General features: G+C 44.2%; 2 protein-coding genes across 6 annotated transcripts; one reads left to right on the top strand and one right to left on the bottom strand.

Moving 5' to 3' along the window:
* Positions 1-855: 855 nt before the first annotated feature.
* On the bottom strand, positions 856-3,471 carry socs3b (suppressor of cytokine signaling 3b). 2 transcript variants are annotated; one of them, XM_068582586.1, is made up of 3 exons: positions 3,254-3,471; positions 2,093-2,438; positions 856-1,995 (listed from the first exon to the last, which is right to left on the bottom strand). In XM_068582586.1, the coding sequence occupies exons 2-3, from the start codon at positions 2,219-2,221 to the stop codon at positions 1,453-1,455; spliced, it is 672 nt and encodes a 223-aa protein (XP_068438687.1). In that variant the 5' UTR covers positions 2,222-2,438; positions 3,254-3,471; the 3' UTR covers positions 856-1,452. The 2 variants fall into 2 exon arrangements, with proteins under 2 accessions (XP_068438687.1, XP_068438689.1); XM_068582588.1 differs by lacking the exon at positions 3,254-3,471 and adding an exon at positions 2,660-3,035.
* Positions 3,472-5,780: 2,309 nt separating this feature from the next.
* LOC137789235 (CDP-diacylglycerol--glycerol-3-phosphate 3-phosphatidyltransferase, mitochondrial) lies at positions 5,781-25,488 on the top strand. Of its 4 annotated transcripts, XR_011077813.1 has the most exons (13): positions 5,781-5,896; positions 10,985-11,195; positions 13,549-13,626; positions 15,163-15,262; positions 15,362-15,551; positions 16,104-16,282; positions 17,601-17,800; positions 18,658-18,949; positions 20,576-20,724; positions 20,836-20,978; positions 21,905-21,986; positions 23,459-23,567; positions 23,996-25,488. XR_011077813.1 is itself a non-coding variant. In XM_068582580.1 (11 exons), exons 1-10 carry the CDS (start codon positions 5,781-5,783, stop codon positions 20,953-20,955), a joined length of 1,635 nt encoding a protein of 544 aa, XP_068438681.1. In that variant the 3' UTR covers positions 20,956-20,978; positions 23,996-25,488. The 4 variants fall into 4 exon arrangements, 2 of the variants coding, with proteins under 2 accessions (XP_068438681.1, XP_068438682.1); XR_011077814.1 differs by lacking the exon at positions 21,905-21,986; XM_068582580.1 differs by lacking the exons at positions 21,905-21,986; positions 23,459-23,567.
* The last annotated feature ends 46 nt before the right edge of the window (positions 25,489-25,534 follow it).

The raw sequence follows: 25,534 nt of genomic DNA, 5'->3' as shown, positions 1-25,534 counted from the left end.
TTTTTTTTTCTTCTTCACATCTTGCCAAACGTGGCTTTATATTTAAAGGAGCAGTGTCCTGTTGGGCTCCATCATTTCCTCCAAGTCTGGGACATCAATCACATCAATTCTGTTTAGCTGTATACCAGTATGTCTCCTCCCCGTTCTCCTTCACCCGAGCCCCCTCCCCAGTTCTCCGTCCTCTTCAATTTCCCTTTCCTAATCCCATTTCCCGCTCCTCTTTCTCCTTTCGTTCATTCCTTGTCCTCACACACACACTCACACACACACACACACACACACACACACACACACACACACGCACACACACACACTCCTCAAATCTTAAGGATCATCATCACCGTCGTCATTCCCCAAGGAGCATTAACAGTGACACTTCTTTTCCAGCCAGTCTGGATAAAAATAAGTTCTGCTGTTTTGTTTGGTTTCGTGCCAAGGCTTTTGTCTCAGTAACAAGCTTTTGTCTCGGCAACAGCAGCCTGTTTTCTGTCACTGTCAAGGCGCACATGCAACTCAAGGGGTTGCAGGGAAAGGGTAATGAAGGAGAACCAGGAAACAAGCAGGAGAAGATGCCTCGTAATGCTTTTTCTTTTCTTTTTTCGCTCTCTGTTGTTCCCACGCTTTCAAACATGCTGGCCTGTACCTGTGTGCGTGTGTGTGTGTGTTTGTGTGGAGCAGGCGTGCATGACCACCCCCTCTCCCTCGCCCCTCTGTGAGGCAACATTTGCGGGAAGGAGCAATGGAAATGTGTGCGCTACCACAACACACACAAACACACACACACACACAGACAAATAAATACTGTATGTTCTCGGCTCCCCCCCACCCCCACCCCGCCCGCTCCCTCACGTTTGGACTTTGCCTTTTCTCTGTTCACTCCTCCTTCATTCACCCCCTCTGACCCTTTCTGTTCTTTGTCGTCTTTCTTTCAGTCCGCTGATCCAAAGCGTTGTAAATGTCCGGCTGAGAGACGAGAGGCTTCTTCTTCGGCGCGTTAAACCCCCGGGGGGATCCCCACGGTGGGGGCGTTCATTGATCACGGCGTCACTGTCGTCGTTAACATCGACCAATCGGGTTAATCTTCTACGAGGCTGTGCTCTGCGTCGGAGTCAGTCATAAGAAAACCTTGACCTTTGACCTCACGCTCCAATTGCCACTCACATTAGTGGTCAGTTTTTGCAAAGGCAGGAAGGACGAGGTAATCGGTGGTTACCTAGCTCCCGCATCCTCGCCCCAGACACCCCCCCCCCAGGACACTCTAGGTAGACGGTGCCCGCCGGGGCGTTGAAGCAGATCTGTGACACATTGACAAAGCCGACGTCACATTGGCATCTTCGGGCTGACTCTGGTCGGCATCCGATGGCGCTCCTTATTCACGTACGCGCTGAGAACTTGTCTGTGCCGTCCCCCGGGCACCTGGTCCACGTGTGGAACTCCTGCAGTTCCCGTCAGTCATATAGGAGCGTCGTACTCCTCCAGGAAGTCTCTAAGTGTGTGCGGCAGCTGCTCCGCTCGCTCCGACCCCCCCAGGTTGTTCAGGGTCCTCCTGCACATGTGCTGCAGCGAGGAGAGAGAACTCGACAGGGGCCGCCGCAGCTCCAAGGGAATCCTCTCCCCGCTGGTGTGGATCAGATACACGCTGCACCCCGTCTTCTCTGCATTCCCCCCGCACGCCCCTTCTCGGCCTCTTCCGGCGTCCGGCCCTTTCCCCATGTAGTGCGCTACGAGTTTCAGCACGCAATCGAACTGCCGGGGCTCTTGGGTGTTTTGGGGGTCCGGCTGGAGGTAGAAGCCGCCTCCCTCGCTGTGGATGCGCAGGTTCTTGGTTCCCCGGGCCGTCTGGACGGAGAGGGTGAAGAAGTGGTGGTGGTCCGAGGAGTCGCGGATCAGAAAGGTGCCGGGCGGCTCGGAGCGCAGCAGGGCGCTGGCTTCCCGGCCCCCGACGGCCCCCCAGTAAAACCCACTCTCCTGCAGCTTACGCAACGCACGCATCACCTGAAATAAGTTGGAGGGGAAAAGAAGAAAAAAACGGTCATTATCTGATTTCGATCATGCAAACAGATATTCCTCTAAAGACTGAGGTGTGACTGACCTGCTGGTAGTGTGCATGCGAGCTGAAGGGCTTGTAGTGATGCAGGGTAGAGTTTGACCCCTGACTCCTGCCCTCCGGAGGGGTCACGCTGCTCATGGCGAGGGGGTTACGTCTGCCGAAGGCTACCATGGCGCCATGGCCCCCTGCCTCTGCCCGCTGGTCGAGAGGCAGGGGGCCCAGGACAGGAGTGCCGAGGTGGACAGGTGGAAAGGAGTTTGGGGCAGAGGGAGAGGAAAGAGAGGGGGGGTGGGGCGAGAGTGGCTGGGTCACACACCGGGTCCAGGGCCCCGGGGCAGAGGAGTCCGATGCATCCAGAGAGGGGCTGGGAGAGAGCGCCTAAACACAGCTGGAGACAGAGAGCACAGATGACCCGTCTATTTCAAGACCGGCACACACACATTCAGGCTGCAGTCTCTCCTCTGACATTTCATTCATGCGCGCGGACATAAATAAACGACCACTGCTCCCAGTTGAGCCCCATAAAATGCAGTGATGACGAGTCGGACAAATGCATAAGGCAAGACTGGACAGGCAGGTTATATTTAGTTTAAATGAATCCTCGCTTACTCGCGCTGAGCCTGCTGCTGCTGCGCCGCGCAGACAGACAGCAACTGGATCCTGATTGCTTTCAATTGTCTTCGATCGGGCGTACCGCAACAAGGGATTTCAGAAACGGGGTCACTGTGAAAGAGTCCGGCGCGCTTTTATTTATCCAGCCCCCCTCTCTTTTTTTAATTTAAAAAAACAAACAAAATTACTCCATATTCCCTTGCTCGGCCGCGCCACAGAGGCCCCGTTCTCCGGTTTCACTGAGAATAAAACAGAAAAAAAAAGTGTCCCGTCTGGTCCGGTTCTGCTGTGATCCCCCTGGAGGGGAACTGAAGACGGCTGCGCCGGACGCACCGTGCGGGACGCGGCGGAGGCAGGAGGCGCCATAACGGTTCAGAACCGCACCGGAGCCCGCTGGTATGGAAGTCTCCTACTCACAATATTGCGAAACAAGCCCCCTCCAAAAACCCCTCGTCGCCTGCACTGCACCAAGAGCAGCCGCTAACAGCAGCTGTGCTTAAATCTGCATTAATAACGCGTCTCTTTTTCTGTCACCCGTGTCGGCTTGAGTGATGCACAACGAGCTTTTTTTTTTTTTTTTTTGGAACTTACCTTGCGGATATATTCAGCCCCGCACCGAAGCCGGTCTTCGCCAAAAGAAAAGATATGCAAACTACCCGAGAGTAGTGCTAAATGAATTATTAACTCAGGCATTAAAATCTAAAAAAAAAAAAAAAAAGTATCCAAAAAGAGTGTGGGTTCCTTTCCTGCGCGGAGGAATGTTGTGTCGGCGATATCTGAAGGCGAGACCGTGTCCGTGTGTGCATAAAGGTTACTGGAGGTTGTTTCGGAATACAGACGATGTTCGTAAGGCTCCGCCTCCTGGTTTAGATGCTCTTCCAGGAATCAACGCTCGTGCACACGCAGAGAACACATGCACGTGCCCGCGCTCGTTCTCGGCAGATTGCCAATAAATAATCAGCGTGACCTTTGCCTGGCTGTTTCCTGGCACTGATGGGTACCCTCTCTCTCTCTCTCTCTCTCTCTCTCTCGCTCTCTCTCTCTCTCTCGCTCTCACACACACGCGCGCGCGCGCACACACACACGCGCGCGCGCGAGAACAAGTTACAAACTCCCCATATGGAACAATTCAAAATGATAATAGGTTACATTATGTGTATATGTATGTTACAGACTTTACTGGCAGATATGGATAAGAGTCTATTTTTGGCAATATGAATAACTCCATATAAATTAATGATCCCATTATATGACTACTATACCAGGCTGCTGTTGTAATTTTTACATACATGTGTATACTGTTTGGTAGTTTAATCTGAATGCATCATAATTTCTAAAGTGATCATAGAAATTGAATGTTCAATAATGGAGTAAAAAGTTAAATATTTCAATCTGATATGTTGAGTAATATTTAGTAAAGCACCTTAACATTGTATTTAAGTACACTTTGTACCACTGTGAATGGTTGCTCAATAATATTTGTTCTTGTATTTTTTCAATGCCATATTCTTGATTACATTATCATACAACTTTGATCTAAATACTCAATTAATTTCCTTTCCTACCTTTTGCTGCTGTTACATGTTAGGTTCTTCCACCGAGGATCCATAAATAGAACCTTACTTTAATTCCAGTCAGAAGTATAATCCTTTCATTTTCACAACACAACGAATAATTAACTATCATCCACGTGAGCTGCAAGCTGGTGAATGTTCAAAGATGATCTCCCTCAGGCCCTCGTGTTGTGTCAGGAAGCGACTGACTTACTGTCAGTGCTCTTGAGCAACAACCGGCTCTACTGCTGAGCAGAAATACTCTATTACAGGCACAAAAAAAATGTCCTGCATCCAAAGGCTTACTTCAATAAAAAAGTAAAGGTATTTTCAGAAAATTCACTGATGGTATCAAAAGTAAATGTACTTATTATACAAAATTATCTCTGTCAGTGTTATATTGTCATATATTGTATTGATTATTATTACTGGAACTTATGTGTAAGCAGTATTTCATTGTCATATTTGGTCCAGTAAGCTTTTAATAAGTGGTTCTATACTGTTGGGTAGTTTAACAAACTGTATACAACAACATACCTTTCATGTGCTCTCAATAATTATTATAGTTTGTTTAACTTTAGCTGGGTATTTCTTTCTTTTCCTTTTACACAAAAGGAAATCCTGCACAATCAAAGAGGCCGATGGCATCAAAATAAACTAAGATTACGACTGTGTTGATCCTATACTCATTGTATGGTGGCATGAATAAAACAACTTTCAAAACATAACACCATTAATAAAAGCAAAGTATGTTCACCAAGCTACTAATTACTATAACTACCTGAAATTATGTAATTACGGTGTGATAATTGTCCATAAAGCCATTGTGTTCCTAAGGAGTGTTTCTTGGAACAAACACCTGTGAACAATACTTTGTACTGCAACACCGCAAACTGGGGTGACAGATTGAGGTCACACCTTTAAAAAAAAAAAAAGTGTGAGCGGCACACAGCAAGTTACCAGAAATGCATTGGATGTCCTAAATGTCTAAATTGGGACTTTCTCAAATGTTTTTCACTGTGAAGCATAATTTTCAAAGATGACAAAACATGATATCACATTGCCTCTTTCTCATATAAAGAAGACAAAGTAAAAACAAGATAAGATAAAGGAATACAATACTCATAATAACAATAATAGTAATGAAAACAATGTATACAGATAAGAATCACAATAATAATAATAATAATAATCATTATGATCATGATAATAATAATAATAATAATGTTAACGATATCTTCCAAATGTTAGGTTAACTTCAGTGTAAATCTTGTTTTTTTTTGTCAATCAAAACATTTCCAAAACACTGAAGTTGCAATGTAGTTTACAGTTTGACCCCTAGAGGTCCTTTAGAGGCATTTAAACTATCACATAAACTACAGACAGACATAAACAACCTAATTTAATTATTTGTATGATGATTTATTCACTTGTTGCAGGAAAGACCCCATAATGAACACCCAGCTTAACAGTGCTCATCCGTTTCTCTCGCGGCCTCCAGTAAGCACAGTCTGTCTGTTCACGTTGTGTCGATAAAGTTTATTCAAAGTCTCTCTGCTGCAGCAATGGCAGCTCCCATGTCCTGGAGGAGGCTGGTGTACTCCGTGTACTCACCGGCCATCACCGGGGTTTTCACCCGAATATCTGACCGGCTTTTCCGCGCGCGGGACAGGAGAGGAGGGTAAGAGACACGTCTCGTGACCGGAGACACGGTCACGAGGATAAAACGGTTGTTTGTGTTTCCTGCGTGAAGCTTCCAACCAGGAAGAGATACAGATGCTTTGCTAATGTTGTCACTGCTAATGCGCCAATTATATGACATGTGATGCTCTATTTTGATCTTGTATGATTTAAAATATTTAGTCGTCGACATGTAGCTTATTTGGGGTGAAACTTGTATAAGTTTAAAGTCAAATTTAGCTCATTTCCACCCGGTAATGCAGATCCATAGCAGAAGCCAGTCTGAGAAGTACAGGTTTTCTTAACTGAAGGTTATGTTTGTACATGCTGTGCCGTTTTGTGTGTGTGTGTGAGTGTGTGTGAGTTATTTAACGTTGAGTCATTTTACCGCAGCTGAAACCTGCGGTGGTACTTAAGTAGAAGTAGTAATACCACATTGTAGAACTAGTCAGTTTGAAGTAAAAGTGCTATCAAAGTTTAACAAAAGTGCTGACGTCAAAATATACTTAAAGTACCAAAAGTAAAATGGCCAGAATGAAGAAGAACCCATTTCAAAATGTGTCTGCATATATAGCAACTTGAAGTTGGTACCGTTTTTTTCATGAAATGTAAACATTTTTGTAACTAATTGACTTTGACTTCTTTTATGGAATAATCCTAATTTGTAAAGTAACTTGTAACTAATCTTTTCATAATTGTCATCAAGTTAAAAGTACAATACATTCCTCTGAGATGTGTTGAAGTAGAAAGTAGCACAAAATGTACAAGTACTTGAGGAAATATACTTAGTTACATGATGTAACTAACATCACACCACTTGACGTCTTTCTGACAGCCTCCTCGTCATGTGAGGCTTCCAGTCGGCATCAGGTGATTCCACTCGTTAGTAACGCACCTGGAGGCGTTATTAGTCAGAGGATCTCTTTTAATGTGACGCCTTGACTCACCTGAGCAGGAGGAGCTCTGACTTGAATGAGGATGTCTTTTGTTCAATCGATCAATCGCACCTCATTGAGGCCGTGACCTCTTTGAGGATCCTGGTGACCTGATACTCTCTGTGCTGGCCTGGATTATCCTGTACGTTGCTCTCATTTTAACAACCTTTCATGATTCTTTTGGCTTCATTCTTGTAGCTCCTGGTGTAAATGTCCTTCAGGCCTGTTCAGTGCCGTTTCCTCACCAGGCAGTGATACGATGTTCCCCGTCAGGGCATGATGGGAAATGCCTGGCTGTCGCCAGATCAAAGATCTGATAGGCTCTCAGATTTGACAACGAGAATATCCTTTTTTTTCCGTGTTATTGTAATACTTAACGTTCGATTTTCGGCTGTTAGTCTCACGTTGTGAAATGGAAGTTTGATCTAAAGACACATCTTGTGTGGTTGATAATAACAAAAGCTTATTTATACAACGCAGGCTTATGCTGGCTCTTGTCCACTTTTCAGGCGAGGCGCAGATCATCTCGAACGAGCCTAATGTTAGATAAATAGTGTGTCCGGCAGTTTCCTTGTTTGTGTCTCTGTTATCGAAAAGGAAACTGAGTGTTGAGCATGTAGACCGGTCGGAGCCTGAAATAAGAATCTGTAATATACATGTCTTTTATCGTCTTTATCTGATGCTTCATTTACTCCATTATATCTCGTCCAAAGTAGCTTTCCAGTAAACCTTTCGTTCCTCGAGGCCTCGTGTGCTCACCAAACCCCTGCTGGCCAAAGAGTGTAAAACAGGTGGATCTACTACAGATGACCATGTGATCTGTGACATAGATCTGAAGTTTGTTCTTTTTGTCTCCAGAGTCAAATGTGTGTAAATCAATCCTTTGGTCAGTAAATGGGTCATAATAAAATAGTGGCAGGAGAGGGAATATTAGATTAAATATTCCTTGATTAGTCCTGCGGTGGGGGAATTTGCAGGATTACAGCAGCAAACGGGTAAAGTGCGCACAAGAGACATAGTAAAATAAAAACAGTAAATAATGCACAATAACATTACTCTACAGACATAATAATAAGATTTCTGCCTGGACTGTGGCTGGTATAGGGATGCTATTTTGTTTATTAGTTCTTCTTCACACAGCATCAACGGTTTCACTGGGACATCGATGCTAAATAGTTCCTCTCACACAGAATTGAAAGGAAAAAACAAAGATAAGTTAAGGCCACTTTGTTTAAAAATGTGAACTCTTAATGCTTCAGGTTATTTTTGGTACTATGGAACTGTCATCCAACGGCAGCTTTTCTCTAAATGCGCTACACTAAATGACGTACGCAGATACCGTATGTTAATACAGTGTGCAAGAACTCTTAATGCTTGCGTGCATCCAACTTGGGGCGACCAATATGGACAACCCTTTCCTGTTTCAGCGTGACCGTCGTGCGCAAAGCCAGGCCCGTAAAGAAACGTAATATATGTATTTTTGTTTGGTGTGCAAACCTCGACCCAACCTTTGGGACGAACTGGAGAGCTCGGCTTTATCACCCAACATCAGTGGTCGAGCTCATAAAATCTCTTGTGGCAGAATGTGAGCGAGTTTCTGCAACGAGAATCTGGTGGAAATTCTTCCCGGTAGAGAGGAAGGTTTTGGACTTCCACATCTTTTTTTCCTTTTTTTTTTTGATTCATGAGGAAGACAGACGGACAATCGTTGTTTCCCCGTCACATGCTTCAAATCAGGAGGGATGCAGTCACATATTAAAGTAAACAGCTCCTCTATTCATTGCCGCAACAAGCCAAGGTCCAGGATTATTAATTTAACATCTAACCTCATTAAGTGTAAGGAGTTAACTTCATTTCCCTTTCACAAAATCGCTGTTCTTCGAAGTTTGCTACACTGCTCCGAAAATCTTAATTTAGGGGGCTTCTACGGAGATGATTGTAAATATCTGTGCAGAAACTCCACCCTTGTCAAGGATTAAACAATCCTGCAGAAATATAAAGCAACAGCACACAATTTCAAAGTGTGTCTTATCTCCTGTCATACGCTTCTGATCTTTTACCACTTGCATAAAAAGTGTAAAGGCTTTGTGATCGGCCAGGCGATCAATCACGTTACATAACCCCCGTCGCCAAGCTCACGGTGCTGCTTCCAGATAATGTTTGTAATTTTATGTACATGAGGATGTTCTCTAACATGCTACAGTTTATGGCTTTTTGAGTGGTATGCATGTTTATGAATGATCGGACTTTGATCCCAAACAACGGGGAAATCCCCTTTCTGTGTTTTGCTGCAGAAGTTCTAACTCAGCAAAGTGGCTTTGGAAAGAAGCCTCGAGCTGTGTTTTTTGTTTTTACGTGACTTGTGTTTCCTCGGACTTCTTGCAGATGTTTTTTTTTGTGGGTTTGATTCCAAACCAAAACATTAACTGTGTGTGTGTGTGTCTGTGTGTACTATGTGTCTGTGTGTGTGTGTGTGTGTGTACTATGTGTCTGTGTGTGTGTGTGTTCTGGTTCTAATGAATATGAAGGACTTCAGTAGACGATCAGCCTCTGAGGTTCACAGTCATGTCTGACAATCAAACTCCACCCTGCCTTTATTTAATGTGGCGGCTTTGTCAGACCGTGAGATTGTATAGCAGAGACGAAGGGGATGTGGTGTTGGGGTGAATGTTAGGACACAGAACAAAAAATCCAGACACACAATATTCTCATGGATTTAAATGCAACAATTAGTTGTTTGACATATAATTATGAAACCTGATATTTTAAGGCGTCACCTTGCGCTGTGGTAAATTAAAACAGCCCTTGTTTGAATGCTGGAAAATACCAACCGCTGTTTGTTAGGCGTCACCACAAAGCTACCCGTGATGTGATTGAATCTGTTTCACTTTGGTTAGTCACAGGGTTTCCAACTAGTTGACATTTGACACTGGATTCGTTTTAAAACGCAGGGGTATTGTGGTGCGTTCAATTGCTGGCGGGGGACGTCCGACACCTGAGAGTCCGCTGACGACGGCACAAAAAAAAGACAATACCGTGGAAACTATTGTTTTCCTGTGATAAATGGCACAACTGACCTGTTTTGTCTGACGTCGTCCAGAGACGCGTCTCATTTTCCACGGGCGAAGGTCGACTGTTTTCTCATGAATGGGTTTATTTTGGACATTTTTCCAACAACACACTTACGACTGTAACAGGACGGTACGGAGGACACAGAAGTTCGCGGGCAGTGCAGCAATCACAGGCAGTCAGTGCTGCAGGTTTTGAAGGTTTTTAATCAAACAAACACAAAAGATCTGAAACCGTAGCTCAAGCCAGAGTTTTATCAATTCACTCCAACTCAACTTCATCAGCTGCGCCGCTGGTCAACTCTTCTTCATGAGGAGAAGCCTCTCTTCTGTTGTCCCACGTCTCCCTGCTCCTTCACCTCCCTAACGAGGAGATCAGGATCAGGTGTGTCTCTTCCCACACCTGACCTCAATGCTCTCCTGACGAGTGGGTGGAGCCTACTGGAGCTACTCCTTCCCCTCAGGCCCTTACACTAAATATGGCTAAACACAAGACCACCATATTACTGCTCATAATGATTACAATATATATTAGGGGTGGGAATCACCAGAGGTCCCACGATTCCATACAATCACGATACTGCGATATATTAAATATTGCGATTTATTCCCTTTTTTCCACTGCAAATGGCCTCCAAAGGAAAACTTTGTCAACATATTGCAGCAAAATAAAAAAAAAGCTGAAAATGCAATTGATTTTATTATTCGAGGACCAAAAGGTTTATAATTGATTTAGTGAAAGATCGATACTCTGCTTTCAGGCATCGATACAATATCGCCACGCAAATATCGCGATACTATGCTGTATTGCTTTTTTCCCCCTCACCACTAGAATATATATATATATATATATATATATATATATATATATATATATATATATATATATATATATATATATATATATATATATATATATATAAAGTTCATCCTTAACCCTGCAAACAGCACAACAACATCCCAGGGAGGGCCATCTGTGGATGAAGGTTGTGTGATGATGATGGAAAGCTCTGCGTTGAAGAGCACCGTGTGATACAAGACTCTCCGCATATGTAAAGCACAAGCTCACGATGTTTTCTCCTCCAGGTCGTCGGTGCTGCTGCTGGCTCCCCTCCTGGCTGAAGCCGACCCGGCCCCCCGACATGTCTCCAGGCCCGCCGGGTTGGCCGGCGCTCAGGGCGCAGACGGCCTCTGCGGCCACTTCCAATGGATGGCGGAGCACGTACCCGCCTTCCGCGTGCCGGGCACTCGCATCCACATGCTCACCTCGCCCGACGAGTTCTACCAGACGATGAAGGTCCGTGTCTTTTGTTTAGCTGAAAAGGAATGATCGGAACTCAAAAAAAAAAAAAAAAGGCTTACAAATATTGAGTTTAAAGCTCCATTTCGTCATGTATTGTGAGGTAGGGCGGACGAAGTGTTTGATGTGTTTGAGGAAGTATTACTTTACCCGAAGACATTCCTCTGCAACACCTAAGTTGGCGGAGAAACACGCAGCAGCAGCCAGGAGTTAATTCTTGAGCTCTTTTGTGCTAAATATAGAAGCCTGAAGAGACTTTAAAAAGAATTACCAGGTAAAAACATTTAAAACACCTGCAGTGTGTCACCACACTGGAATCCTGTTATGTGTCCTCTAACTTTAGCCTATTCAGCTGCACCGGGAACAAAGAAACAGGAATCTACACTTTATGCGCTGCTGCTGCTGTGGCAGCTGTGCAGCCGCTTCCCTTGTACAAGGACATTGTTTAGCGTAAACGGTTGTGTTGCAGAACAATAAATTGGCTCTTGACGCTAATTGAGGAAGAATTCCTCCCCCTAGTTGTTGTTGATCCTTTTTGACCCCTGATATATTTACAGCCCTGTATTTCACTCGGTCTTTAAATACAACATATCGCACACTTTTAATTCTCATGGTGCGATGTGTTTACGAGTGTGTGGTTCTCAAAAACAAAAAGATGGAGCACAAGGTGCACTCCGACGACGATCAAGGCAACGTCAACGATACTTCAAATACCAGAGGAGAAGATTATGAGCATGCAATGTTAACACATGGTCAATAGTAGTGAAGGAATAGCAAATTATGTCTTTTTATTTTTACAAAGTTGATATTTGGTGCAAAAATGTACTTGTATGAAGACAGAAGACAAAGTGGATTTTCTACTTAGCGTCACCTTATAAGGCGACGAAATGGGAGTCTTGTTATGCAAAATATTCAGACCTCTCGGCGGCCCTTTGGGAAAAGTATTCAGCCAAGGAAGAGTCTTTTCCCAAAAGCTCCGGATAGAAATCAACACCTCCAAGACGACGTTTTAAAAAACAAGAATTTTTGTGACAATTTCAGTTCCAGGAAAGTTAGACGAGGCCTAATAGAGACATGTGGACCAAATGCTTGTACCGTCAGACAGTTTTATCTTCTTAAAGGCTCAGTCTTTAGTTCTGGGTTCTTCCCTCTGTTGGGAGGGAACCTCTCCAGCTTGAAGCTATTTTTGTTAGCTAGAAGACAAAAGAGGCAAGAAGAAACCGTTCTGCCTTCTGTTTAATTGACACTTCCACTGAACATTGTGTTTGTTTTTGTTATACATCACTTTCTGGCACACACTCACGCACTTCCTTCTCTTTGGTGCTATAGTATCAGTATATCATGATACTTCATGAGCCAGCCAAAACCATGTGAGCAAAATTAAAAGGAACTTGGCACAAAGAACAGGAGGACACGTCTTCTTGTAAAGCAGCAACGCCTTTTTTTATTTTTTTGTTGCTGACACATGCAAAGGATGTCCTACTCCATTGTGCACCTTTAATCTCTCAAAGGGTCAATTCTCCCAGATTACAAAAGATTATACCTTTTGACTTCCCTTTTTGTGTCTTCAAGCTGAGCTTTAATTGTTCACTTCAGTACAATGGATGTGAATGGAGTGTTTGTCGTGCTCACAGTACTGACATTTAATTAATTCAATTCCAGAAATTACATTTGATTCATGGGAAAGTAATCATAATAACATAATCATTTATTACGAGTCAATTTCCACTGAAAAAACAAAACATTACCAAGTTGTAGCTCTTCAATTATGAAGGTTCATTGCTAATTTCCTGTTCTTGTATCCTTGGAAGTTAAATGTATTTTAGTTTCGGATAACAAGAAATCAGAAGACACAGCTTAATAGAGGAAACCATTAATCAAGAAATAAATCAACATAATTGTTTGTTGTACAAACAATGTCCTGGTTCTTCTTGATAATTACTTGACATGCAGACATTTATTTGATCCCAATTAAAACTTTTACGTACATTATTCAGAGAGTTATTTCTATGTTTTGAACATTTTCTTTCATCCCCCGATCACCTCGGACTACATTTAATTGGCCTCCATTGTACAAGAAAGGCAGAGTACCAAGAGAACCCTGAGCCAACGACACCAAAACTACACGTTAAATACGCAGTCATCCCGCCAAAAATATGTCATGTTTTGTTTTATTAAATAATGACGACTCTGGAGGAATCAGGTTAGTTTCCGTGTGCAGCCTGACGGAGTGCGCACACGACTGACAGTAAATGTACTTTTATTATTATTTCTTGGTATCAGATATTTGTGACCAGATTCCTGACACCCACGCCTTGTTGTGTTTGTTTCTCTCTTTGTCTCCCCTCAGGCGCGGATCAAGACTGCGAGGAGGCGCGTGGTGATGGCCTCGTTGTATCTAGGAACGGGTCAGCTGGAGCAGGAGCTGGTGAGAAAAATGTCGTCTGTGTGTGTGTTTTTCCTTGTTAAAGCAGTTTTTATGTCTTTTTTAGTTTTTGGGGCAGGTGAGAACAACGGCATCCAAACGCAAGCGTGTGCCAAGTAAGTGGTTAGAGATGCCAGAAAATGTGAGTCAGAGTCGCCTTCCAAGAAAACCACAGCGGGCTTTCTTCCGAGTGAACATGTACTCCAGGCCAGCTCCAAGGAATGACCCCGACATGCACGGGTTTATGGGTAAAGGGAGACCAGTGTTGGCATGTGATATCCTGCTGTTTTTCATGCTGGAAGGCCTAGCATAACAACATCAAACCAGAACAAACCACAGTCTGGACTGGCATTCAGCTGTTTTTCTTTTTTTCGAGCAGCGGTGTGAATCGCAGAACGAGGCACGGACAAGTCAAACATGTTAAATTACACTTAGAAGCGTTTGAGTCGGGCGTGGTCGCTGCCAAACGCTGTAACCTCACAGGATGATGGATGACTACAAACGTCGCGTCAAGGAACAGTGAGTCCGTGTTATTCGTCGAGCTCAGGTTTGCTTGTAATTGGACACAATGATGTGAATTAAGTTCAGACTCAAAATACGAGTGCGGTCTGTGGTTCAAACCGAAGACTCCCGATCGCAAGGCTCAGCACAAAAGCTCCTTGACTCATGCTGACTCTCGCACCTGTGCGGCGTGTTTACTTAAGCGCAGGTGCAGGCAGCGAGGATAATGTGAAATCCCGAAGAAAGGCCTGTTCAGCGCCCCGTATGCAAAGATAAGTCAGAGTGGAGAGTGAAACAAGTTGTGAAGCCTTTTTGTGGAGTCATTTGGGTTCCAGATGCACAATTAAGCTAAAGTAAATAAAAGCAATCGAGTGGGGATCAAATGCCCGCGCTCACCACAAATAAAGACTCTGCTCTCGCTACCATTGGTGCCTCCTGAAGAGCAGTCATTTTCTCTTCTAGCACAAAGTTAGTCATGCTTTTTCCCACGCTCGGTGAACAGATGATAACACGCTGCCGCTGCTTGATAACTGCTGCGTGCTGCCAACTTGTAATACTTATTAATCTACTCCTGTGTACACGCAGTAGGACAACTGCCAGACAACAAACAACAAATGGCACTTGCTGACAAAAGGGATACAAATCTCAGTTCGTGGTTTGCAGAACAATGACTTGGAGTGAGAAGTGAAAACCTGATGACAGACAACAGGAAGCAGTTTTTGTTACTTGGTTTTTTAAAGTAAAAGTTTCCTGCTGCAGTGAAAAGAGCCAAGCAGCGTGACGCTGGAGCCTAGAAGTTTCCCAAATTCAGAGAATATGTATGGCTGTGTTTTAATGCCTGCAAAAAGACAAATAATAGTGAAAATATTGCGATGTCCAAAACTCAAAGATATTCTTCTTCCTCTCCATCGACTAATCGATTGATTGTGCAGCGGGTGGCCGAACACTCGCCTGAAGTCTCGAGGGAAAAGACGATATCTCTGCTTCTGCTGCGCGTGCTGATGTTTCCGTCCTCTGCTTTCTTTGTTTGTTGTCCAGGTGGACTGCATGGAGGAAGCTCTCTGCCGCTCGCAGGAGAACGGTGACGCTCCCGACCTCAAAGTCTCCATACTGCTGGACTACACTCGCGGCTCACGAGGTCGGCGGCGGCATTTTCCTTTTCGAGATCTCCATGTCGTTGTCTCGTCGAACGCCGCCGCTCATCATCCTGATGTTTTTTTTTTTTTCTCCCGTGCAGGACAGACCAACTCGAGGACCATGCTGCTGCCGCTGTTGCAGCGCTTCGTCTCTCAGATGCGGGTGTCTCTGTACCACACGCCAGACCTGAGGGGACTGCTGCGCCTGCTGGTCCCCCAGCGCTTCAACGAGACCATCGGAGTCCAGCACATCAAGGTCTACCTGTTCGACGACAGCATCATCATCAGCGGGTGCGTCGATTCCCGGCTGTCCACGTTTGTGTCAATACGAGCTTGTTTGTTCGAGCTTCTCTGCTCCAAATGACATCGCCCTGCCCCCGCTGCTCACGGCAGAGTAAACAAAATGCTGTGTGTACCTGATTATAGAGACTAGCATAGCAAACACGTATACATTTCCTGTCTGAGTTTGTCAAAAAATACTTTGCTTTCACACGGCTGCTTGGGAGAAGAAAACTCCTGGAGCTTAAACGGGGCTAATAAAATACTCTAGCCGAGCAACTTTAGGACTACAATTAGTGCTCCATCCTCCCTCTGTATGAGGCGGCATTACACTGATAAACTCGCTGTTCAATAATACTACCTGATGTTGTGAACCAATTTCAGCTGTAATGGAATGAATCGGCTCCAGCTGATGAAAACTTCTCCCTGTTTTCTTAGTTTTTTACGCATCGGTTCCTCATTTCCTCTTTCTCTTCCTTGTCTTTCCTCTTGTCTGAACACCTTGTGTTCTCACTGGCCTCTCAACAACAGTCTCTCTCTCTCTCTCTCTCTCTCATTGTTCAGGGCCAACCTGAGCGACTCGTACTTCACCAACAGACAGGACCGCTACGTGCTGCTGGAGAACTGCAGCGAGGTCGCCGACTTCTTCTCCGACCTGGTGGACGCCGTGGGAGACGTTTCCCTGCAGCTGCAGCCCGACGACTCGGTCACCATGCTGGAGGGCATGGTGCACCCGTACAACGGTAGGCACCAAACACACACACGGGTCTGTTGTGTGTGTGTGTGTGTGTGTGTGTGTGTGTGTGTGTGTGTGTGTGCATGTGTGTGTGCATGTTTAATGTTAACCCTCCGACAGAGTTTGACACTCCACGCTCGGTTACGACGGCAGAGGCCCAGTTTTTTCTGCAGGAGGAGCCGATGGATTTTACTAATGGAGCTTGAAAGCTTCGACAGGAGACTAGATGGTGTGTGTGTGTGTGTGTGTGTGTGTGTGTGTGTGTGTGTGTGTGTGTGTGTGTGTGTGTGTGTGTGTGTGTGTGTGTGTGTGTGTGTGTGTGTGTGTGTGTGTGTGTGTGTGTGTGTGTGTGTGTGTGTGTGTGCGCGCGCGCGCGCGCAGTGAGAAAGACGATGAGAGCTCTTGTGGTTGGCTAGCCATGCAGCCGGATGTGAAAATTGTCAGGATTTTCTCTACACACACACACACACTGGTGCTGGGTGTCCGTAACAGGAGCGCAGACTGCCAGGATGTTAGTTTGTGGGATAAATGACATCATGTCTGCAGGACTGTGAACACCAGGAATAGAGTTGTGACGTCACAGTGTTGCTGGAAGACGACATGGATTGGGAACTGACACACACACACACACACACACACACACACACACACTGCTGGAATCCTCCTGTAAAACCCTAATAACTGAGGATCTCCAATGACGTGTCGGTCAGTGACTGATAACAGCAACTTGCAGTTTAAAGGGTGGGATCACCCAACTTACATTTTCTCGCTCTCATCTCATCATATCCATCAGAATAAATTACCACATTGTTTCTTTGGGCGTGCGTGTGTGTGTGTGGCCTTTTGTAAGAATTACGGTTAAAAAGTCACTGAAGGCAACGAAACACAACTATTCATTTTCACCTCGAGGCATTCTGGGATTCCAGGTCATGTGGGAAATTTAATTAGCATGAAGTTTTAAAATAATGAAGTTTCATGCTAATGAGGGCAAAATGTTCCTGAAATCTGTGCTGTACTTAAAATGCGGCTTGGCACGACATCATGTCAACAGTCAGAGCGAGCTTAATGAGCCAGAAGGCGTCGCTTTCTGTCAACACGACCTTCAAACAGAGGCAAGTTTCCATTAAAGACGAGCCTTTTTTTTTTTCCAGAGTAACGGCTCTTCAGCTGAGGTTGTATTTTCCTCCCCATCGACATCCTGCTCTCTGCTTCGTGCTCGTAAACGGTCCAGATCACCGTGACCCAGAGATCGGTTTGACCCGCCTCCCACTCGCTCATGTTTTTCGTCTCTCTCTCTCTCTCTCTCTCTCTCTCGTGGCAACCAGGCAACAGGCAGGACTTCTCGGCGGCGGCGAGGAAGCGCATCATGCAGGTGGTGAACACGGCTCAGGTCAGGCAGCAGCTGCTGAACGGTTCGGAGGACTCCGAGGACGACGGCATGAGCGAGGGGGAGGAGGACACCTGGGTGTTCCCGCTGGTCCAGATGAGGCCTCTCGGGATCCGGGTGGACGAGCAGGTCACACAGGTGAGGCTGCACACCTGGCGTCAGGACGTTCGAAGCCAAAAGATGCACAGAGCACACACACAAAAAGATCTTTAAAATATGTCAACTGTGGCTCTGCTGTTAAATTATTATTAACCTTTTGTTCATTCTCCTGAGAAAGAAGGCATCCATGTGATTAGATTAAGCTTCTTTATTGTCATTATGGGATGTTTTGACCATGTGATTAATACATGACTAATAGACAACCATGTGACTAATAAACCACATTACTTTTTGAAACATTTATTCCCGGTATTTTAGTACCACATTCTGGAAATGAACACAATAAAGTGACCACATTATAATTCGATGCGACAGCTCATACTGCGGTTCCATAAAAATTGGAGTTAACACACAAAGGGAGGATTTGTTGCAACAAGTTTGATTTATTTCAATACGCTGTTCATCTTTTGTTGCTTTTGTTTACCAGGATGTGATGTTGCAAGTTTACTTCTAGTAGAAAACTCATCACTTTTGGGACATAATTTTCCCAGAAGGGGAGAAGAAAAAAAAGCCTTTTCTTAAAAGAAGCGTTTATCAGATTGTGTGTCCTCGCACACCCGGAACTTGTGGTTTCCTTCTGCATCAACAAGCTGACCACTGAAGTAAACGATAAAGGTTTTATGTATCGGCTGCAGCAAATATTTCAATCAAAAAATAGGGAGGATGAAAGAAAATGAGTGAATACATGGAATCATTTGTGGTTGCGTTACTCATCGCACACTTCAAACCTGTTGTTAATCATAACCACAAAAAAAATTGTTACAGTTATCAAGGTGTCATCCTGGTAGATTTGAGTTCTTTAATGCGCTAAATAGAAATCCGTCTTCGTCCTCCAGCGGCTGCTGACGGACGCCGGTCCGGACTCCACCGTGTTCCTGACGTCGGGTTACTTCAACCTGACGCAGGCGTACATGCGGCTGGTGCTCGGGGCCGGGGCCAACTACCGCATCCTCACCGCCTCCCCCGAGGTCAACGGCTTCTTCGGGGCCAAGGGCCTCGCCGGGGCGATCCCCGCGGCGTACACGCACATCGCCCGACAGTTTTACAGCCAAGTGTGCCGGCTGGGCCAGCAGGAGAGAGTCCAGCTGCACGAGTACCAGAGACCGCAGTGGACCTTCCACGCCAAAGGTGAGACAAAAGCTTTTAAAGCTTCTCATGCAACGATTTGAATGCAGATCACATGACCAAAAACTCTACATTTCTCAATAGGTCATCCGTATGTACAGGAAGTATCATTCATGCATCGATACGCACCGTAATAATAGAAAGAAAGCAGTGAATTCTTACATTTCAGAAGCAGGAAACAGTTTTGTTTTGCCCTCACCCACCAGAAGTGATGTTTAGTCACAGAAGCTGCAGTTTTTCGAGACAATCTTAACCGGTTTGGCGTGTAGCAGTTGTTATTTCAGTAAGTGGACTTGCAACAAACAACCTGTGCAGCTGCATCACTCTCATCCTTGATGCTTGTTACTCATTTTCTGGGAATTTTTCTCCTGTTGTTGTTTTTTTCAGGGATGCAAGAAGAAGATGTTGACATATTTGATAACGGAGACAAAACCCTGATTATTCTCCTGTTTCAATAAGCGCCAGATCTGCATCATTTCCTTGTTGTGCGTTTGTTCTGCAGTGATAACGCCCCCTACGTTGTCGTTCTTTGGGAAGCATGAATACAAACTAAATTGCAAGATCTTGTAAAGAGCCAGAAAAACGTCTTCGCTAGAAAAGAAGGAAAAGTAGCTTATAAAAGACATTCGATTGAAACGCAGCGTTACGTGCTTTATTCAGTAGACCACCAGTGATATTGACAGCACATCTCCTACCAACACTGGCTCTCAGTTGCCAGCCAGCCAATAGGAAACATCCATAAATGTGGTCGTTCACATTTCTGCAGAAAATGCGAAGATAATTTAACTTTGACGATATTAAACTAATAGTTTGAGGAGTAACTCTCACGTCAATGTGGATTACAAGAGATTACGATCTTAAATCCCTTGCATGGAAGAGGCTTTTAAATATTCTGGGAAATGTCTGTACAAGCTTTTCCCCAAACTCAAGACCTCGTAACATTTCAGGGTAAAAGTAAGCTGTCGTGTCAACGCTGTCGTGGTTGACTTGACCTCAAAATTCCCAAAACATTGGCGCATTAACAACGTTTCTTTAAAATATTAAGAGACGTCTTCCTCCTCGCCCCCATCGTCTTCCTCCTCCTCTTCTGTCAAGCGATACGATGGTCGGCGTCCATATTTATTGTCGTAACCGACGTCAGCTGGTCCGTCCCTTTTCCCCCCCGTCTGCTCCTGTGTTGCAGTGGTGTGTGTGTGTGTGTGTGTGTGTGTGTGTGTGTGTGTGCGAAAAGTCAGTAATTTACCGGCAACTGTGTATAAAAGCGACGACTTAAGCCGCGGCTCAGCATCCAGTCTGGAGTTTGTTTCGGCTCGGTGAAAAAATAATAAAACGCATTACTCTCCCCGCTCTGCTGTTCTCCTTGTGGTCACAGCGGTATGTCGCGTGAGAGAAGGCGGCTTGTACGGTTATTTTGTCGTAGCCTTGGGACAAGGATGTACACTCACTTACTCACTCGCTCATGCTTTGAGGTTTTGGATCGACGCTGGGGATTTCTGCATGTGCTTCCTTTTTAGTTGTGGTCTGGGCCTTTACAGAAATCCCTGCTGGAAAAAAAAACCTCTCTCTGAAGCGTTACCTCCTCGCTGGCTCACTCTTGTTTTTTCCTCCCTCTCCTCCTTCTCCTTACAGGTCTGTGGTATTACCTCCAGGGGCAGGATCGGCCTTGCCTCACTCTAATTGGCTCCCCTAATTTCGGTTACCGCTCGGTTCACCGTGACCTGGAGGCCCAAATCGCAATAGTTACAGAGAACGAGGAGCTGCAGAGCCAGCTGCAGGAGGTGGGTGAACCGCAGCCAGAAAGGATGATGAGTGAGCTGCTGGCACACCTGTGTGTTGAACTGTGTGTTGAACTGTGTGTTGAACTGTGTGTTGAACTGTGCGCCTCTCAGGAGCAGGAGGTCTTGTACCAGCGGTCCAGCGAGGTGTCCGGCTCCACGTTCGAGCGGCCGGACCGCCACGTGAAGCTGTGGGTGAAACTCGTCACGCCGCTCATCAAGAACTTCTTCTAAGTCGACCGCCAGGTGACCTTCAGGTGACCCGTCGATTCAACTCAACTGTTTATTCTGATCCATTTGGTTATTTCAGATCGGACCTGTTTTGGAAGCTTCGCTGATTTAATAATCATAACCCAACTCCGTGAGACGTTCAAGGGTCTTTCAGATCTGTTTTTTTTCTTTTCTTTACAGCCAGAACTTTACTGTTTTGGTTTCGGTCTCAGCGCTCACATCAGCCTCGTTTCCAGACGTTTTCAGTGGAAAAAGCAGTAAAACTCCCCGTACACCACCTGCTGAGCGCCACGCAGCAGACAGACACAGTTAGCATCTAGCTGGCGAACATACTGCAGTGCTTAGCGGCTAAAGAGCCGGAAAATATCCCTCAGGACTCGGTGGAGCCCAAAACAGAGGTAAAAGAAGAGGAAATATTATTCCTTTTGATCTTCACGTGTTCACCAAGTCCAGTAAAATATCAATAATAAGTTATATGACATTGTTGTGTTTGTAGTTCAATCCGAGAGCCCAAAGAAAATAATTGTAGCTGCTTTAAAAGAAACCTCGAAGTCAGTCAATCATTAAAAGGTGGAAAGAAAACCCGTCAATGATCTCCTAAAGTTATAACACACCGACTTCCTGCTCCCACAGCACGTTAAAGTATAAAGTATAAAGTATGAAGTCGCAGAAAATGGAAACACTCGCGTATCCATTCAGAATAAGACCCACATTGTAATAAACTAGAATTTTCCTTTTTTAAAGCATCTTTTACATTCATGCATTGTTTGTCAGTTTTTTGGTCGTGTGGACAAAACATTGTAAAGAACACACACACACACACACACACACACACACACACACACACACACACACACACACACACACACACACACACACACACACACACAGTAAAACAGGCTGTGGCTTCTTAGAAATGCCTGCAGTCATTGTGGCGTGTCCCAAATCGCAGGTCCCGTCCTCGTCTTCCCAGCAGCCCCATCACCAGAGGTGGAGCGGGGACAGCGCGCCGGCTGATTCACTCGCGTCAAGAAGTGAGTCAGCGCCGCGCTATGCTGAGGATCTGCCGGTGTGGTCTGCGTTACCGGGAGTCCTGTTAGGACTTGGCGAGGGGAAGTCAGAGGGTTCATCGACCCTGACGCACAGTTTACTTTTCTTTTTTTTTTAATAGGAAAAGACACAAAAAACTACTCACTCGGAACAGGGCAGATCTTTTTTTTCTTTTTTTTTCTTCATTTCATAAATTCAACCAGCCAATAGGAAACTTGTCAAGACCACAGCAGAAGATAAAAAAAAAAAAAAAAACAACAACTTGGTGTTAGTTTCTGAGAACAGGAAGTGTCGCATGCTGGATTATTACAGTAAATGGGTGGTGCCTTCACGCTACCTGGATAGAGACAAGGGGAGTGAATGATCAAGTGATCTGCAGCCAATAAAAAGAAAACGATCATAACAGATTTTCTCACATAACAACCCGCTCGGACATACAGGCCTGTTGTTGTAGAAGATGTTAGCGGCTCCATGGTGCAAACACACGGAGACGTTTGGCCCGTGAGAGTCTGTGTGGCCTCAGGCGAAAGTCTTGTTGAACTGCAAACACGTTGAGACGACATCAGGAAAGGCCCCGAAGTGTCAAACGACACAAAGATGGCGGGTTGCAGATGCAAACGACTGCGACTTTTAAATCTCAAGGCTTATCGTAATCCGTCTGAGCTTTTAAAAGAAAAATCATTGTGTAATTGATATGTTGTTTGTTCGGTTTAAATCCTGAATATTGTTCAGATTTTTATTTCTACTTCCTACACGACATCTTACTACTTTGATTTGAAAGTTGTGCACTCCCCCCTTTCTGATCTTGAGGTAATAAACTAAATAAACGGCCTTAAATCCATCGAGAACTCATTAGAAAGCTCAGCGTTTTTATAAAAAGTAATCTTCTTTGGCAGTTTTCTGATAAAAGGTTTTCTGATAATTGGTTCACTGAATGTGTAAAGTAGTAAGTAAGAAGTCTCTTGCTCCCAGATATCTTTTCATAAAAAGTAAGAATTACCACCAATATGATGCTTACGAGATAAGATAAGATTCTCCTTTTATTGGTGCCGCAGTGGGGAAATTTCAGTATTACAGCAGCAGTGCACACAAGAGAGACATGGTAAATACAAAATGAAGTAATATAAATAAACGGTAATCAAAACAGTAAAGAAGAACAATAATTCCTGGCTTTGAAATGCCAATGCAAAATAATACAATCTAGATCAAGACAACTGAACACTATAGACACTCCTGTTTGGTAAAAAAGGGAATAACGTTTTTTTTAGTCTTGTAATTTCATTAATTCCTTCATTATTTTTGGATCACGTTTTTTCATGGAAAACAGAAATAACCAGTGACCGTGTGAAAGTTGTCTTTTAGCTTTGAAGAGCAGACTGTTTACTGGCTTTGTATCTGTGCAGCATTGTCATCTTGTGTTTACTGCTTATCTGGTTTTTTTCTATTCCCGACAAAGGAAAAAACAAAACAACGCCCTCCAACAATAACCTTTCCGGTTAACAGGACAAACAGGAAAAAAAAACCTCATTGGCAGCACAGGTCGTCTATTGTTAGGAACTAAAAAGGTACAACAGGTTGGAGTCTCTCCAACGCGTTGAACGGCTCTTCAGTCATGTTGAACTCGTGGGTGGAGCTGCCTGCCCTCTAGTGGGGAAACTGCGGTTTCCCACAGCGGCCTCATACATTGAACTAACCGCCTATTTAACGGAGTTAAATGAATTATTATACAGTGGTATAAGCAGTGATATGATGTAGTTATCGTATTGTGACTGATGAAAAGTAAAGGTACTGAAAGTTATAAATGTTTTTAAATTAAAGATTGTAGTAAACTGTCACAAAAAGTTTTTTTAAAAGTCAGTGTATGTCATAAAGAGTCATAAGTTTTTAAGTGTCATAAAATCTTAGTGTGTCATTAAAAAGTCATATTCGATGCCAGTTAAAGTGTATAGAATTGTAAAATACTAAATCCTTGGTGTTTCTGTGTTTTGAACAGGAGGAGGAAGTCTTTAGTTTTCTTCGGCGTTGAGGCCGAAGGTCGAGTTGGAGGTCGTTCTGCTTCTGCAGGCGGGATACTTTACCATCGGCATGCTGGGTAGTCTTCAGCCTCTTCTCGGCTTTAACACTACTCAGTGTGTCCAGGAAGTGACACTCTCTCACGCGCACACGCGCACACACACACACACACACACACACACACAAAGAGAGTAGAAGAGGTTTCTTTCTCTTTTTTTTTTTTTTTAACTCTGTTGCTCTGTTAGTTTTAACATCTGATGTCACAATGATTTTCAATGTTACATGCATTACAAAACTAACATTTCAAAAAAACTACTTCTACTACTGCACACACCTCTCTAAGTACATCATGCTGCATGTATTCTATAGTAATAGCAGCTGTGATGAAGGATTACAATCCCATGAGGAGCCTTAATACGTTTGTAAGAGAGTTTACAGCAGTGATCAGCGCTAACCTGTACAGTCTGTGTTGTCTTTGTATATTAAAAAGGAAGATGTGGTGAGTTTTTACAATTACTTCAAACGTGTGAACCTTTCTGTTTGGTGCCGTGATGGATTTTTACCCTCACGGCTGTAGAAATGTATGAAGACGAGCTTTATTTTGAAAGGTTAAAAGGGGAGCAACAGCCAGCAGGAGACGACTCTAAAAGCTCACCAAACCCGGCTCATCTGCACATAGTGGAGCGATGAGCCGCTAAACATCCAGTTCCCTGAAGCGGTGGAGACCAAAACGGAGCTAAAAGAGTTAATATTGGACTTGCATGCATCAGGTATCCAGAAACAACTCCATTAATAACTGATGTGTAAAGGAAGTTCACCATAATGACCTCATTAGGTAATGTCTTTGTTTCTGCTGCACCCGAGTGAACAAAAGGTCACTTATTGCAGATTTAAGCAAGACTTAAAATAAATCATTAAACGCTTTTCATCTTTACAATCTAAACTTGTTTTTATAAAATATTAATATTTGGTTTAAAAATCTGATTCTGCTAACCTTTTAATTATAAAAAAAGACCCTGCATCTTTAAACCTTTCTTTATAACTTTAAATATTCATGGCGAAGCAAACAATCACTTAGAAGGAAGCAGCGGATTTAAAAACACTTTTTGTCTTTTGTGATACTTCTAATCTCTGAAATGTTAATGCACTTAAATATTTTAATGGGCGCAACACTTGTTGAATACATCTGCATTCCTTTAAGAATAAAATATTCGCCCTGCGCCGCCTGTGACAACAGCGTGATCGCTACAAAGTGATGAGATGTAGATAACAAAGCTGGAAATAACCGCGTGGGGGAAACCATCGAGTGCGCCGAAAGTTCCCTGAAACGTAAACGACCCAAATCTGGTTTGACAACATTCATATCAAAGCAAACAAGCGTTTTGTTTGTTTAAAAGTTATTTTGTCAGCTCGACCGGAGTCCAGATTAGATTTTAGTGATAAAGAAAGTTGTTATTGGAACATTCTTTTTATATTTAGTGTCAAATCTAATGTACTTAACAACAATTTTATGACAGAT

This window comes from Clinocottus analis, unplaced genomic scaffold (genome assembly GCF_023055335.1).
Source record: "Clinocottus analis isolate CAN_PGR_092001 unplaced genomic scaffold, fCliAna1.0.p SCAF_19, whole genome shotgun sequence".
Taxonomy (NCBI): domain Eukaryota; kingdom Metazoa; phylum Chordata; class Actinopteri; order Perciformes; family Cottidae; genus Clinocottus; species Clinocottus analis.
Note: the sequence above shows the minus strand (reverse complement) of the source record. Positions and strands in the feature narration are given on the sequence as shown.